The 17,669-nt window shown below is 32.2% G+C and overlaps 2 protein-coding genes and 1 non-coding gene across 5 annotated transcripts; 2 read left to right on the top strand and 1 right to left on the bottom strand.

The window, feature by feature from the left end:
* The first annotated feature begins 3,436 nt into the window (after positions 1–3,436).
* On the top strand, positions 3,437–3,509 carry TRNAE-CUC. The gene has a single exon. It is a non-coding gene; the product is annotated as a tRNA-Glu (tRNA).
* A 4,313-nt stretch (positions 3,510–7,822) lies between these two features.
* Positions 7,823–12,915, top strand: LOC123905492 (mitogen-activated protein kinase kinase 2). 2 transcript variants are annotated; one of them, XM_045955114.1, is made up of 9 exons: positions 7,823–8,232; positions 8,327–8,411; positions 9,647–9,787; positions 10,879–11,103; positions 11,208–11,390; positions 11,487–11,716; positions 12,086–12,131; positions 12,213–12,308; positions 12,637–12,915. In XM_045955114.1, exons 1-8 carry the CDS (start codon positions 8,156–8,158, stop codon positions 12,300–12,302), a joined length of 1,077 nt encoding a protein of 358 aa, XP_045811070.1. In that variant the 5' UTR covers positions 7,823–8,155; the 3' UTR covers positions 12,303–12,308; positions 12,637–12,915. The 2 variants fall into 2 exon arrangements, with proteins under 2 accessions (XP_045811070.1, XP_045811069.1); XM_045955113.1 differs by having other exon boundaries at positions 7,859–8,232; positions 11,208–11,716.
* Positions 12,916–13,291: 376 nt separating this feature from the next.
* LOC123905491 (protein phosphatase 2C 50-like) lies at positions 13,292–16,512 on the bottom strand. 2 transcript variants are annotated; one of them, XM_045955112.1, is made up of 5 exons: positions 16,196–16,512; positions 14,738–15,680; positions 14,356–14,655; positions 14,155–14,260; positions 13,292–13,778 (listed from the first exon to the last, which is right to left on the bottom strand). In XM_045955112.1, the coding sequence occupies exons 2-5, from the start codon at positions 15,527–15,529 to the stop codon at positions 13,435–13,437; spliced, it is 1,542 nt and encodes a 513-aa protein (XP_045811068.1). In that variant the 5' UTR covers positions 15,530–15,680; positions 16,196–16,512; the 3' UTR covers positions 13,292–13,434. The 2 variants fall into 2 exon arrangements, with proteins under 2 accessions (XP_045811068.1, XP_045811067.1); XM_045955111.1 differs by having other exon boundaries at positions 14,738–15,718; positions 16,196–16,384.
* Positions 16,513–17,669: the final 1,157 nt, after the last annotated feature.

Raw genomic sequence — 17,669 nt, 5'->3', positions numbered from 1 at the left:
ATTTTGTTTTTTTGTTTTACTATAGGAAAGTTTGTTTCTTCCTTGTTATATTCATATTTAAATAGAATTTGTTACCAATTTATTTTTGTATAAAAATAAATTTATTTGAAAGAGTGCAAAAAATAGAATTTATTGGTGAATTAAGATGAGGGTATAATAGGAAGATAATGTGCAAAAATCCACTTTCTTAATTTAGTGTTATGATTCTAACTGAACACTTATAAAAAACGGAAGGAGTAAAATATTAAAATGGAATTAATCACCTTAAGAAAAATTTTAAAATATTGAAATTATTTACTATCTTTTAAATATGACACAAAATACCCATGAAAGCGATGATGTATCAAATTATTAAGTAGGGGTAACATGAGATTTTCACATGTATCTTATTTTCTTAGGTCCTTGTATTAAATATATATATATGAGTATGAATATAGTCCCGTAATCATTTTTTCTTCATATATGAGTATAAATATATGTCCATCAGATGTTATAAAGAACGGGCAAACTTATTAATTTGAGTAAAACACATAGGTCATACATAAATCACACAAAAATTATGCTATCGTATTAATATATGAGTATAAATATATGACACAAAATACCCTTGAAAATGATGGTGTATAGGATATATCGATGCCCAGTTAATAATTGAATTTTATTTAATAAAAAAATTGAATTTTTATAAAGTGACGTAATTTGAATTTGAGTTACATACAAAAAAAATTAGATTTTCAGATAAAAAGAAAAAAATCGTGAGAGAAGTAACAAATAAAGTGGAGTTAGGGATGGCAATGGGCGTCCATGGGTGCGGGTTTGACACTTACCAAACTCACACCCGAAATCATCACCCAAACCCAAACCCAAAGGCTGTTCGGGTGGCAAAACAACACCCACGCCCACACCCATTGGGTTCGGGTTTTTTCCACCCAAACCCGCAGCACATATTTGAAAATAATTTGCAAATTTAAGAAATTAAATTCCAACATAGACTTTGAATTAAATTACAACTAAAATTAAGGTCTTCCAAGGAAATTCAAATATAGACTTTCAAGAAATTACAACATAGACTTTCAAGAAATTAAATTACAACTAAAATTTAAGGTCTTCCAAGGAAATTGAGGGAGAATATGGGGTAATTAGGTAATTATAAAATATTTCGGGTGGGTGTATGGGTTTCGGGTGTGGGTTTGACTGATACCAAACCCACACCCATATTATCGGGTGTCACCCGAACCTAAACCCAAACCCAGTCAAATCGAGTTTCGCCCGTTGACTTGGGTTTGGGTTCGGGTGGGTCTCTCGGGTTTGGGTTTTTTTGCCATCCCTAAGTGGAGTTTTGTGGTTACAATTGGGCATTTAACTCATATTGATTATATGTTTATTCCAAAAATATAATAAATTAATGCATATGGCTTAGTGATAAATGCAATAAGTAGTGTAACTAAAAGGTTAAGGGTTCAAATCCTGCTCACTAAGAAATTTTTTAGCATTTTTCTGCTAACTTTTTTTGATAAAGACACAAAATAACCCTGAATTGATTATGTGTCAAAAAATGAAATAGGGGCAAATTTGGAATTTCATATGTATCTTCTTTTCATATATTGTAGATTATTCCAAAAATATAATAAATTAATGCATATGGCTTAGTGATAAATGCAATAAGTAGTGTAACTAAAAGGTTAAGGGTTTAAATCCTGCTCACTAAGAAATTTTTTAGCATTTTTCTACTAACTTTTTTTGATAAAGACACAAAATAACCCTGAATTGATTATGTGTCAAAAAATGAAATAGGGGCAAATTGGGAATTTCATATGTATCTTCTTTTCATATATTGTAGATTATTCCAAAAATATAATAAATTAATGCATATGGCTTAGTGATAAATGCAATAAGTAGTGTAACTAAAAGGTTAAGGGTTCAAATCCTGCTCACTAAGAAATTTTTTAGCATTTTTCTACTAACTTTTTTTGATAAAGACACAAAATAACCCTTAATTGATTATGTGTCAAAAAATGAAATAGGGGCAAATTGGGAATTTCATATGTATCTTCTTTTCATATATTCTAGATAGTGTTTGTATTTTTTGAAGAAAATCAAGAGATGAAAAAATAAAAACTGAATATAAAATATATAATGGACATGGAACACCCATGTTTTTACTCAGTTTATTTTCCTTCTTCACTAGTCAGGTTTATTGACTTTGGCCTCCTATTTTTGGATGAATGATTTTATAATTACAAATACTACTACTAAATATTTTTCTAATAATTGTCAAAAGATAATAATTTTTCTAATAAAATAAGGGGCAATTGCCGCCGGCAATGACTACTGCTGCTGCTGCTTTTGCCATTTGGTGGCAAGGGACCAAATTGCAGAAATATATTATGAGTATGTCAAAAATCAAAATTAACAACTTTCTTTTCAAAGTTACATAATTGAATGAATAATGCTAGCAACACACTCTTTAACAAACACACTCCAACACACTCTCTTTTATTGGTTGAAATTCACATGGGTCCCATGAAAAAATGTGGACCCATATAACTTTTATGGGACCCATGTGAATTTCAACCAATAAAAGAGAGTGTGTTGGAGTATGTTTGTTAAAGAGTGTGTTGCTAGCACTCCTCTAATTGAATTATCAACTTTAAACAATTAGTTTTTATTATTATGCTTTACGTAACACACAACTACACAAGTCTATTCAAAGGCAACTATGCAAGTGTATTTTCTTTGACAAACCAAGCAAGCAAGTGGATTTTTTTAAAGGACTGTGCATGGGTACTATACTATTCGTATTTTATACTTCGTCCATAAAAAGTTGGTCTAATAGATTAAGAAATAATAAAGATTGATAAATTAAGGAGCTTTTTGTAAAGGACTACGCATGAGTGCTATTAACGAGTGAACCTGTGGGTCGTACCCGTGCCGTGAACACCCCTACATAGCCCCATAGTCCAGTACCCTTTCAAATGAGCCAAAACCTTCGAGCACCCCCGACAACTCTACTACAAAAGCATTACACGCACCAAAAAACTTAATAAAACCACAAATTTAATTACTGTATGAATTCTGCAATAGTCCATAGTAGTCGAACTTCAATCTACGCTTTCAGCCCTAAATAAATAACTTGACCAAAAAAATTATATATTTAATTTTTTTCATGACTAGTAATTGAAATTGAAAATACCCAGATTTATAAGACTTACAAATCTATATGAAACCATTTGAGTTAGACTATAGTACTGACAGCTTGTGAAACTTAAAAGATAAAATTTTGCATTTTTTAACTCTCTCATAGAGAGGCCCAAAGGCCAAAACAGAACATATTCGTTAGTTTTTGAAGCGAAGCATTTCCACCAAAAACAATAAATCGAAGCATTCTTAGTGATATAGATACATAATCTAATTAACTTAAACATTAGCAACACAATCCGTTGTAGTCTAGTTGGTCAGGATATTCGGCTCTCACCCGAAAGACCCGGGTTCAAGTCCCGGCAACGGAATTTCTTTTTTTCATTAAATTCACACATTTTATACCAGAGTACAAGGAAAACCGATTTTGTAACTGGACCCATTTATCAATCTATTTAATATTAAAAATTGAAACCATGCTTTAATTGTTTCAGGATAATAACCTGGGCACATTAAAATTTAACAAGATAAAAATTGTCTTATGCTCTGACCTGCAAATAAACTAAAGAAAAGTCTATTATAAAGAATTTTCTCCTCATAGCATCCCTTTCCTCATAATGATATGGTGCCAATTGATGTATAATACTATTGTTGACTGGTATGAAAATGTTCACTTGAATAGCGACCAATTTCTTTCATTCACACCATTGCTTTCACTTGACAATTTATATACATATAATACAATATACTAGTTCACATGACATGGATGATGTGATTATAATTAGCATTTTAATTGCTTTGAAAGTCACTATACTATAGTAGTACGTACCTATGAATGATATGTAGATATATAAATGTCACTGATATTGAAGTCTTGAGCAAAAGTCATATTTCTACTAGTATGTGCGCCTAATTAAGCATACTTCATCTGATCTTAATTATAAGAAAACTTTTACTTTTTAGGTTTATTGGAATGTCAATGTATCTAAACTATAATATAGTCCAAATATATTGGCATTTCAATGAACTTGAAAAGTAAAAATTATCTTATAATTAAAACCGAAGGGAGTATTAATTTTGAGACTGTGTGCGCGTACATTGTTTACCCTTGCAATAAATCACAAATAATCAACTAACCAAAAAAAAAACACAAATAATTAGTATATAAGTAGTGACATCAATTATAAATAAAGTCAAAACATTTTTAATAATCTGTCAACTATGATAGAGCAATGGCATACAAAAAATTTTACCCGAACAAATGGATATATGAATTAAATCATTAAAATTATTTTGTTTTGACAAAATCAATTTTTTATCAAATGGAAAACTAAAAAGAAACATAAGCAAAGAAGAATAAAAAAAAAAAAAATGCTAAATAGCGACTTAGAACCATAGTTTTAAAAACCGGACCGGACCGGCCGGTCGGACCGGTCCGGCCGTGAACCGGAAGCCTGAGCGGTTCAATTTGTGTGCAGGACCGGTTCTGTTATAAACCCAGTGAAACCCGCTGCAACCCGGCCGGTTCGGTGGTTGAACCGTAAACCGGATGAACCCGCGCGCGAACCGGACCGGTTTTAAGGTAATGAATATTTCACAAAAATATCAAAATTGTGGTAGGAAGGAATTGAACACACGTCAGCTGGATTGAGGAACAACTCCACTACCACTTGGCCAAAGTAATTAATGTGATATTATGTGAAACTTAAATATATTTAATTTTAGTTAAGAACACCATATCATTTTTTTTGACAAGAGAAACACCATATCATATAATTATAAATACATTAATAATTTATTTTTCTTGTTATTTAAATTTCATTCATATATATAATATATTGACTGTTTTTTAAAGTACTCCGATATTAATTATGTTGTTCTAAAGTAAATTCTAACAAAATATATATTAAAATGTATAAGATAATAATTTTTTTATTTTATTTTTACTAAAACTATAATATTATATGTTACATGATAGATATCTAAATCAAAATATAAACAATGATGAAATATTTTATTGAAAAAAGTTTGAAAGAAATTTTTTTATATTAAATTTTATTATAATGAAACCGGGTCAACAGTCATGCGGTCTGACCAGTGACCCACTGGTCTGACCAGTGAACCAGTAACCCAGTGCCTTGACCGGGTCGATCACCGGTCCGGGTTTTAAAACTTTGCTTAGAACACTAATTAAGGAATCCCAAATAAATAAAAGCTTGTGTAGTCAATTTTTAAAAGTGTGAAAGATATTTTTTCAATGTAAAATTTTTCTTTTTATATTTCCGGTGGACACTATAGTCGGTACGTATGATCCAAAAAAAAACTAAAGATAAAGTATATGATGAGTAGATAAAATAATTTTTTCTAAATATAAGACAAAATTGTTAGAAAATCCAAAGTAATAAATAATACTACCTCCGATCAAATACATTTAAACCTTCTATAAAACTAAAAAATAAACTAAGAGATTATATCTTTAAAAGTCTATAATTTTGGATGAACTACGGACAAACAACCCATACAAAAGTAGCTTGAAGTTGACAATTAAATCATTACTACATTTATATAGACTAATAGAAGTCATTTGTGCATTTTTTTAAGAAAAATTGGACGTATTTTTTTTAAGAAGTCAATTGGAAACATAAATACTACTAATAAATAAGTGTTTTAAAAATTGTACGTATTTTAATTTTTAAAAATACTCCTATACTCCAATAATATTATTTCGTATTTATTTATTTATTTCGTATTTTCATATTAGCATGCCATTTTTTTTAAAGTCTCGCAGTCCTCTCATGGCCAATTTCCAAGTAGCTGCTGCAGTGACAATGATTGAAAAGGCTAATATTTTCCAAATAATAATTCAGTCATGATTCTTTCCCAAACTTTTTCTAACCACGTGTTTCTTTGCGGGCCAGTTGCCTTCCTCGGTAATAATCTTTGGAAAATGCTAAAAGTGTTTTTTTCAAATATAGTAATATCATATTGAAATTTGTGCAGTCAACGCCTCGAAAGTCTAAAAAGTGTTTTTTTCAATTTTAAAATTTCCTTTTTTGGTTTCCTTAACCAGTGCCCCGGGGACACCGGTTAGCATGACCCATAATCTTTTTCTTTTTTTAGTGATTTTAATTATGACTATTCTACAAGTTTGTTGTGTTTTTCTTTTTTCTCTTTTTGTTTCTCCCAAACCAAATGCTTACATCATACTACATTTTTGTAACTTTTTAATGAAGGTTGATATATTTTTCATCAGTACATTTTTGTAACTTTAAAATTAGACCAATGTTAATTAGTATCTTTGAAATACTAGTTAAGACATTTTTGTAACTTTAAAATTAGACCAATGCTAATTAGTATCTTTGAAATACTAATTAAGAAAATAAAAAGATAAATTTATATTAAAAATATTGATTACACAAGTTTGAGAGCAGTAAAGGATGCCATTCATCTTTTTCTTGAATTCCCCGATGATATTAAAATGGTTGGAAGGAGCTTAACCTTTGGAATAAAACTAAGCATCACATACCACAAGAAAGTAATTTGTTGTTGATCTTTTTTTCTTTGTTCGTAGGTTTAGATGACGATATTAAGGGGAATGATTCAGCCACTCTCTGGAGTATTGGGCGCAGCTATAACACACATTTGTGGGATCACAAACCTTTCGACATTGTCAGAACTTGTTTACTCGCACAAGACACCATTTGTGACTACAATTGGTGCAATATGGCCCTCGAAGAACCCCCTGTTTCAGCTAACGATGTCTCTGATGAAGTCAAGTAACTGTTAGTTAAAGTGTAATGTTGATTGTGCCATTTATTTTTTCAGCTGACAAATCATTTGGCATAAGTGTTTGTTTCTGTGATAGCTTCGACACTTTGGTGCAAGCTCGCACCTTATGTTTCCCTCACATTGCTCATGCTATTGAATGTGGTGCTTCAACCCTTCTTGTTGCTCTCCACCGAAAAATGGTTATGTTTAGGTCAACTTTGAGAATGACTGTCAAACTATGGTTAATGTTATAATAAACAGTGATGCTCATGGCAATGAAATATGTGCTATTTTGACTAGTTGCAAGTCCCTTATTTCATCTAATGCTAACTACAATCTACAAACGGTAATGCTTATGTGATGTCTTTGTTAAGTGTCAACTGAACTAAGTTCACGAAGACCGTGCAAAAATATTTCATATTATATGTATGTGATCATTAATCTTGTTATTTACAACTTTTATGTAAAAGAAATGAGTGATCTCAACTCTAACTCCAAAGGTTTGGTTTAGCGATTAAATATACTGATTTGTTTAATCTACGAGGTCCCGAGTTCGAGTGCCACAAATGTCTTTGTAGAAAGAAAAGAAAATGGAGAATGTTAACTTTGTGCCCTTAAGGGCACATGTTAAGAAGATAAATGTGAAAAAAAAATTATTGTAGAAAGAAAAAAAAAAGGAGAATGTTAACTTGTGCCCTTAAGGGCACATGTTAAGAAGATAAATGTGAAAAAAAAATTATTGTAGAAAGAAAAAAAAAAGAAGAATGTTAACTTGTGCCCTTAAGGACACATGTTAAGAAGATAAATGTGGAAAAAAATTTATTGAACTTATGGTGTATTCAATTATCTAAAAATTAAATTCTTTATATCATTAAATGCTATATTTATATTTTTAGGTAACTTAACATATGGCCTTAGTGCACAAGTTAACAAAATGATCTGAATTCTAAAATAGGGACAGCAGAGAGTCTGAAAAATCAACTGAAACAAACAAGAGTCTCCATCTTCAAAAGCTGCTTCCTTCTTTATTTTTTTATCCTCAGTTCGTCAATGGCGACTACTCTCTTTCTCAACCAATCACAATCCTAGAATTTTTTATTTTCATTACCTCGATCCTCAACTCCAACACTATTATTCTATATATTTCATAGTACTATGTTTTGATTATTTCTTAGAGAAAAAAAGAGAGTTTTTAATTCATCAGTGTCAAGTTTTTCAAGTGAAACTCTCTTATAATCAAATCATAATCATGAAGAAAGGAAATTTGGGTCTTGGTCTCAAACTCTCTCTTCCTCAAACTGATCAAGTTGCGTTTGCAAAATTTCTGTGAGTCTCTCTATCTCTTTCTCTCTCTGTGAATGTGATTGTTTGAGTTTGGATTTTGATAAATTTGAAATTTTGGCATGTGGGTTTGTTGTAGGACTGAAAGTGGAACTTTTAAGGATGGAGATCTGCTTGTTAACAGAGATGGAGTTCGAATTGTCTCTCAGACTGAAGTTGAAGCTGTAATAACATTTCTCATGGATTATTATTGTCTTTGCACTTTTTCTTCCATTTCATCTTTTGGATCTGATGAATTAACTTCTATAGGAAAAAGGGGTTCTTGAATTTTTATGTTGTTTTCTTATTTTGAGATTTTCATACCCAAATGGAGAATTTTAGTTTGGTGGATTATTTTCTGTTCTTACTTGTATTTGGGTATAATCAAAAGGAAAAAAAATTGTCTTTTTTTTTTTGTGTGTGTGTGTGTTGGGGTTGTGCCTAATTTTCTAAGTCTTTGCTACTATTTTGAATTGAACCAGATATTTTTGTTTATAGTACAAATTTATCAGCGGTCTCACAGATTTTGTCATCTTATTTTCATTATTCTTCTGAACAGAAAGGGAGCACAAGTTGCAAGTTTTTGAAGTAAAATTGTGCTTAGCATATGTCATTCACTTCATGAGGCATTCTACAAATGAGTCTTTAGTTCATTCAATTCTATCCCGGAAAATAAAATGTTCACATATACAAAGTTTGTTGTGGAATTTTTTGCATTCTTAGATAATGTTAGATTCTCTTTGATGTCGACAAAATGAGTCTTTGATGTTTTCTTTGGTCGAGACTTAGGAGACTGCTAAGGGTATGTTTGAATTGATGGTGTTAAGAGTCCCACATCGGTTGATAGATGGCCTGACTAAGTGTTTATATACTAGAGGCAATCCTCACCTTACAAGCCGGTTTTGTAAGGATGAGTTAGGCCCAATACCCATTTCTAAGAGATGGCATAGGGTGGAATGGAATGACAAGTTTAGTTAGATTTTTAAAATTGGATGTAATTTATGCTATTACATTCCGCAAAATTCCACCCTATACCATCAATCTGAACATTCTTTATAGCCTTGTCCAAGTAATGAGCCCTTTGTTTCCACCATAAATATGTGGCACTACCACATTGTTTTGATGCATACTTTTCTAGTATGATGCTTTTATTCGGTCATATTTTAGAAACCAGAATAAATTGATACTAGTAGTAGATACATGTGCATGATAGTGAGGACCCATAATTGATTTTATTATACTTTTATAAGTGACTCAATTTTAAAAAAAAAGTATTATCTGATATCCCCAACCATTGTGGTTTTTGGTATAATTAGGGCAAGGAGGTTTGATCTTTGGTCCTAATTCAATTTTTTTGTCACATTGCTTAATTCTGAAAATATATGTTATGGATGATTTAACATATGTTATATGTTTTCAGCCACCTCCAAACCCAATCAAGCCAACAGACAACCAGTTAAGTTTGGCAGACATAGATATAGTGAAAGTTGTTGGGAAGGGAAATGGAGGGATGGTGCAATTGGTGCAGCACAAATGGACTAACCAGTTTTTTGCATTAAAGGTAATATACTTGCTGCTTGAGTGCTTGTTGAATACCTTGCTAGCTGTGAATTTGCATATTCTTTTCTCTCATTTCTTTCTAATTTATGCTTTTGTATTGGTATTGTCTACCCACCCTCCATACTTGTAAACATAATATATTCCTAACTTCGCTCTGCCTTAGCACCCATTAAGTTGAGCAAGGACATCTGGGACTTGGCTTGTCCTCAACATGATTTGTGTCACTAAAGTGCACATTATCTGTTTCTTTCAGAAAATGTTGTTTTTCCACTTGGTGTTTAATGATTTAATTTCATTAGGAGTTGGTAAGAGTCCCACCGTATTGGATGAGATATGGCCTGAAAATGTGTTTATAAGTGTGTGGACAGTCCTCGCCTAATTTGAGTTGAGTTAGACCAACCCAAATTTCAAGATGCTATCAGAGCTATCCAAAATCAATTGGTCACCTGCTATCGGGCCACTCGGGTCATGCTGCAAATATCCTGTCTTGGGGTTGTGTTAAGCGTTCCACATTAGATAGGATATGGCCTGAAAATTTGTATGGTTGAACTAGGCCCAATCCAATTTCTTAGAGGAGCTGTTCAATTTCTTCAGAGTATTTAGTTGATTGTTATTTGTTGCAGGTGGCTTCTTTTCCATTTTGTCTGAGCATTGTCTTTATGTTCACCCAACTGTGGACCGTTGAATTGTATTTAATTTAACTTAATAATTGAGACACGGGTCTCTTCCCTAGGATCTTGTATATTTTAATCAATCTTTGAATGAGACAAATATAAGTTATGATGTGAATTGAGACAGCATTTGCACCAAGGTCATCAATTCCACATCCCCCTTTTTCCTATTAGTTTTTGGAAGTAGAGCAATGATGAGGTAACATGTCCCATATATTGATTTAGCAATCAAGTATTTGAACATTAGAGCTTGAAAAGATGCTGCTTTTATATATCATGATTTTCCTAATAGTAGCTATTTGAACTTAGGAACTAATTACTTTCCTTTTATCTGACATATAACAACTTCAATGCTATCATATACTTACATTCTACTTTGTTATTATGTTGTCCCTTATGTATGCATTCTTCGCAATTGAAGGTAATTCAAATGAATATCGAAGAGTCTGTGCGCAAGCAGATAGCTAAAGAGCTGAAAATTAATCAAGCAGCACAATGTCCTTATGTTGTTGTCTGCTACCAATCATTCTATGATAATGGTGTTATATCAATCATCTTAGAGTACATGGATGGAGGTTCCATGGCTGATCTTCTGAACAAAGTTAAAACAATTCCGGAGCCTTATCTTTCTGCCATCTGTAAGCAGGTGAGGAGTAAGACACTGTTGTTCTTTAGTCTTCCCCTCATAATTCTTTTTACTGAACCCTAAACAGGAGCTAATTCCTTTATTCTGTGTGTGTTATGATATAGGTTCTGAAGGGTTTAATATATCTTCACCATGAAAGACATATTATCCACAGAGACTTGAAACCTTCTAATTTGTTGATTAATCACATAGGCGAAGTTAAGATTACTGATTTTGGTGTTAGTGCAATTATGGAAAATACATCTGGTCAAGCAAATACTTTCATTGGCACATACAACTATATGTCCGTAAGTAAAATATGTAATCATATGTGCATATTGTTTTACTGCCAAAAATGGAAAACTGATTTGTGGAAAATAATTTCCAACCTGTCGATTTTACAGCCAGAGAGAATCAATGGAAGCCAACGTGGTTACAACTACAAAAGTGATATATGGAGTTTGGGACTAATATTGCTCGAGTGTGCTTTGGGGCGGTTTCCATATACACCACCAGATCAAAGTGAAAGATGGGAAAGTATATTTGAGCTTATTGAAACTATTGTCGACAAACCTCCTCCTACTCCTCCATCTGAACAATTTTCTGCAGAATTTTGCTCATTTATCTCTGCATGGTAATTGTTTAATTTGCTAACTAGTAATGTACAGTCAAGACAGCATGAACATGCATGTGCACACATACTTAGTGAGAACGAGAGAGAAAGAGTAAAGATTTTCGTAGAATGTCTATGAAGATAACAGTAGTGAAAATGTAAAGCATTTTCCTTACCTACATATATTAATCCTTATTTTCATGTATTATTTTAATTTTGAAGATATGCTTCTTAATTTCTTGGAACCAGTCTCCACATCTGGTTAAACATATCTCAAAATCAGGCACCTTCCATAGGAATTCAGTTGCTATTTTCCATGAACTCTCTGTCACAGTGTGCTTTTCATGAGTCTTCTTCTGATTCTCCTTTTTCAATCTTCTCTTTGTTTAGTCTACAGAAGGACCCGGCAAACAGACTGTCGGCTCAGGAACTTATGGTATGTGAAAATCTTATCTCTGTATATATATACCATGTACAAATAGTCTTTCTGATGCTATATATCTGATTGAAACTCCAGGAACTACCTTTCATCAGCATGTATGATGACCAGCATGTGGATCTTTCAGCTTTCTTCTCCGATGCAGGATCTCCACTCGCAACCTTATAAAAGATGGTATGTTCCATTCTTGGAGTATGTTTTCAATTGATCAAGTGTTCTTGAATAAGCTTCAATATATAAATACAATTAATCTGTCATAAGGATTCTAAATGCTAATGTTTTGGAGCTCATATTTTTCAACTTAAATCATCCTTTGTCAAGAAAGCTTGTCCTAGGCTTCTCACTAGACTTGAAGGAAATTTCATTCTTTGAGTTACAAACAATGAAATATGCACTATTTGTAACCTGTGTTTCATATATAGTACTACATGACAATTTGGTAACTACTGATTCCACCTAATATATAACTGTATCTATAATCCTTTTTTATTTGTTATTGCAGGCTTCTGCTTGCATATGGGAAGCATTTGCGGATGAGTCAGATAAACCAGCTCATAGAGTTATGCCAAAGATAATGTATTCTGTGTGTTGTTTAGTGATTGAGTTCAATATAATTTGTGAGAAACTCATAGATGAAAGGTTCAAGGAATTGCCATGATTTGAACTTGGTGAAGAATTTTAATGATGAACATCGAGTATTAAGGGCTACTTGCTGTAAAATGTTTGTAATTTTATGATTGCAACAGAACTTACCCGTAAGATTTGCCAAAGATTCAGAGAATATTATTTGCTGTACAAATTTATTACTCCCTCCTCCGTCCCTAAATAAAAAACTCTAGAGTTTTTTCTGTCTTCTTTATAAGATTCTTCTTAAACATTAATCAATTCTCTCTCTTGAAGGATAAACTTGTAAAATTAATACAAATTGCCAACAAATTTAACAATTTTTTTTAGTCTGTCACAAATGAACGCTAAAGTTTATATCCAAACGATTACCAAGTTATGTTTGACGCTTTTTATTTGGTTAAAACATATCAAATTGCCTGATCAATTTTTCCTTGAGAATCCAACTTGAAAATTTTACCCTCTAAATGTTTTTATTTTTTTATATAAAAGCTTCTGTGATGCTTGGAAAGGTCTCATATTCAGTAACCTTGTACACTTTGAATTTTATAGCATACATAACTTACTTAGCCCTATTAAAAAGGTAAAGGGCTAAAAAGTTCTAGTGATTCTGAAATACAAACCGTAAATCAATAGCATAAATGAAGATATTTCAACATGCTAAAAACACACTATGTTATGTCTTTCTCTTCAATTTTCTCACAGCCTTTAAGTCTATCACAATTACAGATATGTTATCGCCACTTCCTCTGTGGAGGGCGAGTTTAGATAGATACTCAGCGGCAGACTGAGATGCAAGATCAACTCCTCCTTCTCCTTTGTCGTGTACTGTTGTTCCATTGTCGCCATACTTCTTATGCCAAAGAAGGATTCGCTTTCTTGCAACTTCACAGGCTTCTTCATTTGTAATTACATCCCATAAACCATCACTTGCTAAAATAAGGCACTCGTCGTTTTTCTCTCTTTGCACAATATTAACTTCTGGTTCTGGAATTATCCATGGTTTCAAGTATCTATCACCTGTTGAACAAGACAGCAGTAAGGAAAATTAATCACAATTACTGATATGGAGTGATTTTGTAACAGTTTTAACTCAAACAAAATCTAAATTTATGTAGCAAAGAAGGTATATCCTAATCCAAAGGCTGAAATCACATTCAAGGAAGTGTATTAAAAGTCTTTTTGTGCTCCAAATTCTCGGGTCCTTGGGACAATATCTATAGACTAGCAATTTCTGGAAAAGAGGTGTTTTTTTCATTCTTAAAACTTGAAAGCTAAAACAAAAATACATTAATGTTTGTACTTGTGTCTCAATTCAGCAAAAAAATAGAATAAAGTAACATGTAAGCGCAGTAATATCAAGTTGCAAGAAACCAATCGTGCAACAAATACATACCTATGGACCTTGACATGGCCAAGACACCAAGAACTCTGTATCCTTTCCAATGTATGACTCTTCCTCCTGCAGCTTCTATTCTAGCTCTCTCATCCTCTCGATTTGGCTGCAAACGTGAAGTAAAGTTTCTTGTATCAGACAACTTCAGCTTATGACATGAATTTACCGAAAAAATTGTGAAACAGTGATGAAATGCCTTACTTTGTGGTCAGAAGACAATGCAATGGCTTCTTTCCCGCGATACAAGACAGCTCTTGAATCCCCACAATTTGCAATTATCATGTGGGTTTGACTTAAAATGGCAACCACGGCAGTGGAGCCAGCAGTCTCAGGAGCAACAGGTTCAATCTCATCATCTACTTTCTGAAAACAATTGGACAATGCTTTATTCCAATTGTCCTTCCAATCGTTCCTCCCATTTGTTTCGGCCAACCTCAACCGTTGCGCTTCAATCCCCTCAACCAACACTGAATGAAGACGTTCTTGGCAGTAATTAGCAACCTGTCAAAAACGACACACTCTCAGCGGAATAAATAAAACTTCCAAAATAATACAAATTGTATGATTTGTTTTAGGTGAATACCTGAAAGCCCCCATGTCCATCGTAGACACCGAAAAAATGGGCTAGTGAGTATTTTGTGTTTTCATTCACATGGTCATCCATTAGCATCTGTGTAGGGATTTGAAAAAGTTGAGGTTTAACAGCAACAGAATCTTCCATCTCCGGTCTATTGCCACAGATTGATGAAAAACCCCAAAGAGGATCACTACTCACTTCCAATCCATTCTGGTAGCTTGTTCTTTGTGTTTTGTTCTCCTTTTCCAACTGATCAAGAATCATAGCAGATAGTTTCGGATCAGCCCCTTCTGACACACTTCGATTTTCACTCTCAATATCCATTGCAATAGAAACCGTATTCTGATCTGGCTTCAGTGCCGGAAGTACCTCGTTTATACTAAACTTACCATGAATATCATCACCATCCGTGACGATTATTGGTGAATCTGCCACCGATGGAGAGCCTGAATTATGCAGACACTGAAAATCCACAGCTAACATGATCTCATCTTCCTTTATTGTCTGGTTACGGTTTTCACTCAAAACCCAATTACTCTCGCATTCAATCACCATTTCCGAGACAACAGCAGATCCAACTTGATTCTCCTTTACCTCCGCAGATACCGTGATTTGATGTTGAAGACTAACATCAGCATGATTTTCATTCCCAACTGCAGGATTTAATATCAAAGCTGCAGCAGTATTTGCCATAAGCTTTAACCCGGTTATCTCCATATGAGTCGTAACCGCAGCATCCTTTTGAATCAAATTTCCAAGTGTAAATGGTACTGCAACACTTGAAGATATTTCCTCCATTGGTTTACTTTGCCTTTTAGCAATAACCTAATTCTCTAGTACCCTATATAATAAGCTTCAAACCTTTAACCACTTTTTTTCTCCCTTTTTTCTTAAGCCTTTTTTTTTCTATGATATGGTTACAATCAACATCAAAACACCAACAATTCTCCTACGGCAAGAAATTTAAGGAGTTTAGAAATCAATCTCCTAGAAGTCAAAAAAGTGTAACAAAAGTCAATATTTAAGACTATTCTTAAAAATCTAAATTCACATGTACTAAGCTTAATAGAAAAGTCAATATTTTGAACATAAAAATCCAAATTGTGAAAAAATAGATTAATAGAAAAACATACAAGATAAGATCTTTTCTAAATTCACATGTTCTAAGCTTCTAATTCTTAAAAATCAAGCAATAGATTATTCATTATTCAAAGAATTCACAAAAAACAAAGAAAATGGTGTGATTGAAAATGAAGAAGAAAAAAAATGATTATACAAAAAAGAGAAAAACGGTTCCCTAGCTAGATCTGAGACAAGACATGAAATTTGACATCCTTGATTTTAACTAATTGTTTGTTTTCATGTTTATGTCAACAAAGTGATTCACAATTTGTAGCACCTTGTATATGAAGATTAATCTGAATATAAAGGATACAACAGAATGAATCATGGTATGGTACTAACCTTAACCTGAGTTGGTTATATTGAAACAGTTTGGTGAATGAATGAATGAAGATTGAAGAAGGAACAGAAACCGAAACAAAAGATATGAAGTATGGTTTCCTATTTATTGATCACTATTTCATTCAAGAATTGTTTTTTTTTATTTTATATAAATACGTAAATAAAGGAAGTTTAAGTTTCTTTTTGAAAAGAATAAATTAATATGCAACAGATGACTTTGTTTATGTATTTGATCCAACTTTGGAGTAAATTATTAATAGACTAAAATATCTGAGATTTGTTTCACATTATGTTGATTTTTATGTATTTGTTTTATTAATTTTTATTTGATTTGAATTCAATTTATATGTACAGTTGTTAAAATTAAAAGCTCAAAGAGGAGAATTTTTTTTTATGGACATATCTGATAATTTTAGTTTAATGGAATATCTCTATCTTAATTCAACGTATCATGAAACTGTTAAAAATAAACTCGCATGTTCGAATCAACCATAATTAACGCGAAGGAAATTGGAATGTTGATTGACTTACTAACTCTAGCATTATGATGAATCATTTGAATTTGATCGTTTTGGAGACACTTCTTAATGAGCTGTAACAAATCCTCTTTGATAATATTTATGAGGCTTGCATGCCTAGAAATATGAGATTAAGGGCTATTTGAAACAATTTTGATTTTTAGTTTTTAAAACATGTCTTATAAAAGTGTTTTAGAAAATTGTTTTTAAGAAGAGAAAAACAAAACTTCTTAAACCTGTTTTACATTTTTATTTTTAAAAATTGATAAACAAAATATAATTTGTGAAAACACTTTTGTAAAATTGGATTACCAATCAAGTTTTTTAATTTTTAAAAACCAAAAAACTGTTTTTAGAAGGAATCAAACAAGCCATAATTCTGTAGTTTTTTTTTTCTTCCTTTTTTTTTTCTTGGGTTTTGCCCTCAATTGTACCAAAAAAAATATTAAAAGTTCAATATTAACGAAATGATTCATTTGTCTCAAATATAAAAAAGTCTGAAATTAATTTGAGTCATGCATGATGTTAAACTCTTTATTTTTTTAGCTTTCATGTTAAAACTCATTTTACTTTGCCACAAAAAAAAAATCATTTTCTATAGTTTTTTAAAAAATTAATTATAAATTTGATAGTTAGATCCACCAAATATTACATTCTTACGTTTATATTTTCAAAACATTACTAGTTTGCGGAGTGTTGGAAGGTTTGATGCTTGTAAAACGGTTGGGGTTCTCAAGTGTGGAGGTAAGCATTAACTCAAAGGCTATTGTCCAAGTTCTTTTAACGAGGAGAGCTAAAGGTGTGAATGATTATACTATATTTAAGAAGATTTGTCGGCTTTTGATAATTGATTGAAATGTAAAAATTTGACATGAGTATCGAGAAGCTAACAAATGTGCGGATGCATTAGCAAATATTAGATGTAACTTAAATCATGAAATGATTTTTTACGAGGC

The sequence above is a fragment of the Trifolium pratense genome, linkage group LG2, assembly GCF_020283565.1.
Source record: "Trifolium pratense cultivar HEN17-A07 linkage group LG2, ARS_RC_1.1, whole genome shotgun sequence".
Taxonomy (NCBI): Eukaryota; Viridiplantae; Streptophyta; class Magnoliopsida; order Fabales; family Fabaceae; genus Trifolium; species Trifolium pratense.
Note: the sequence above shows the minus strand (reverse complement) of the source record. Positions and strands in the feature narration are given on the sequence as shown.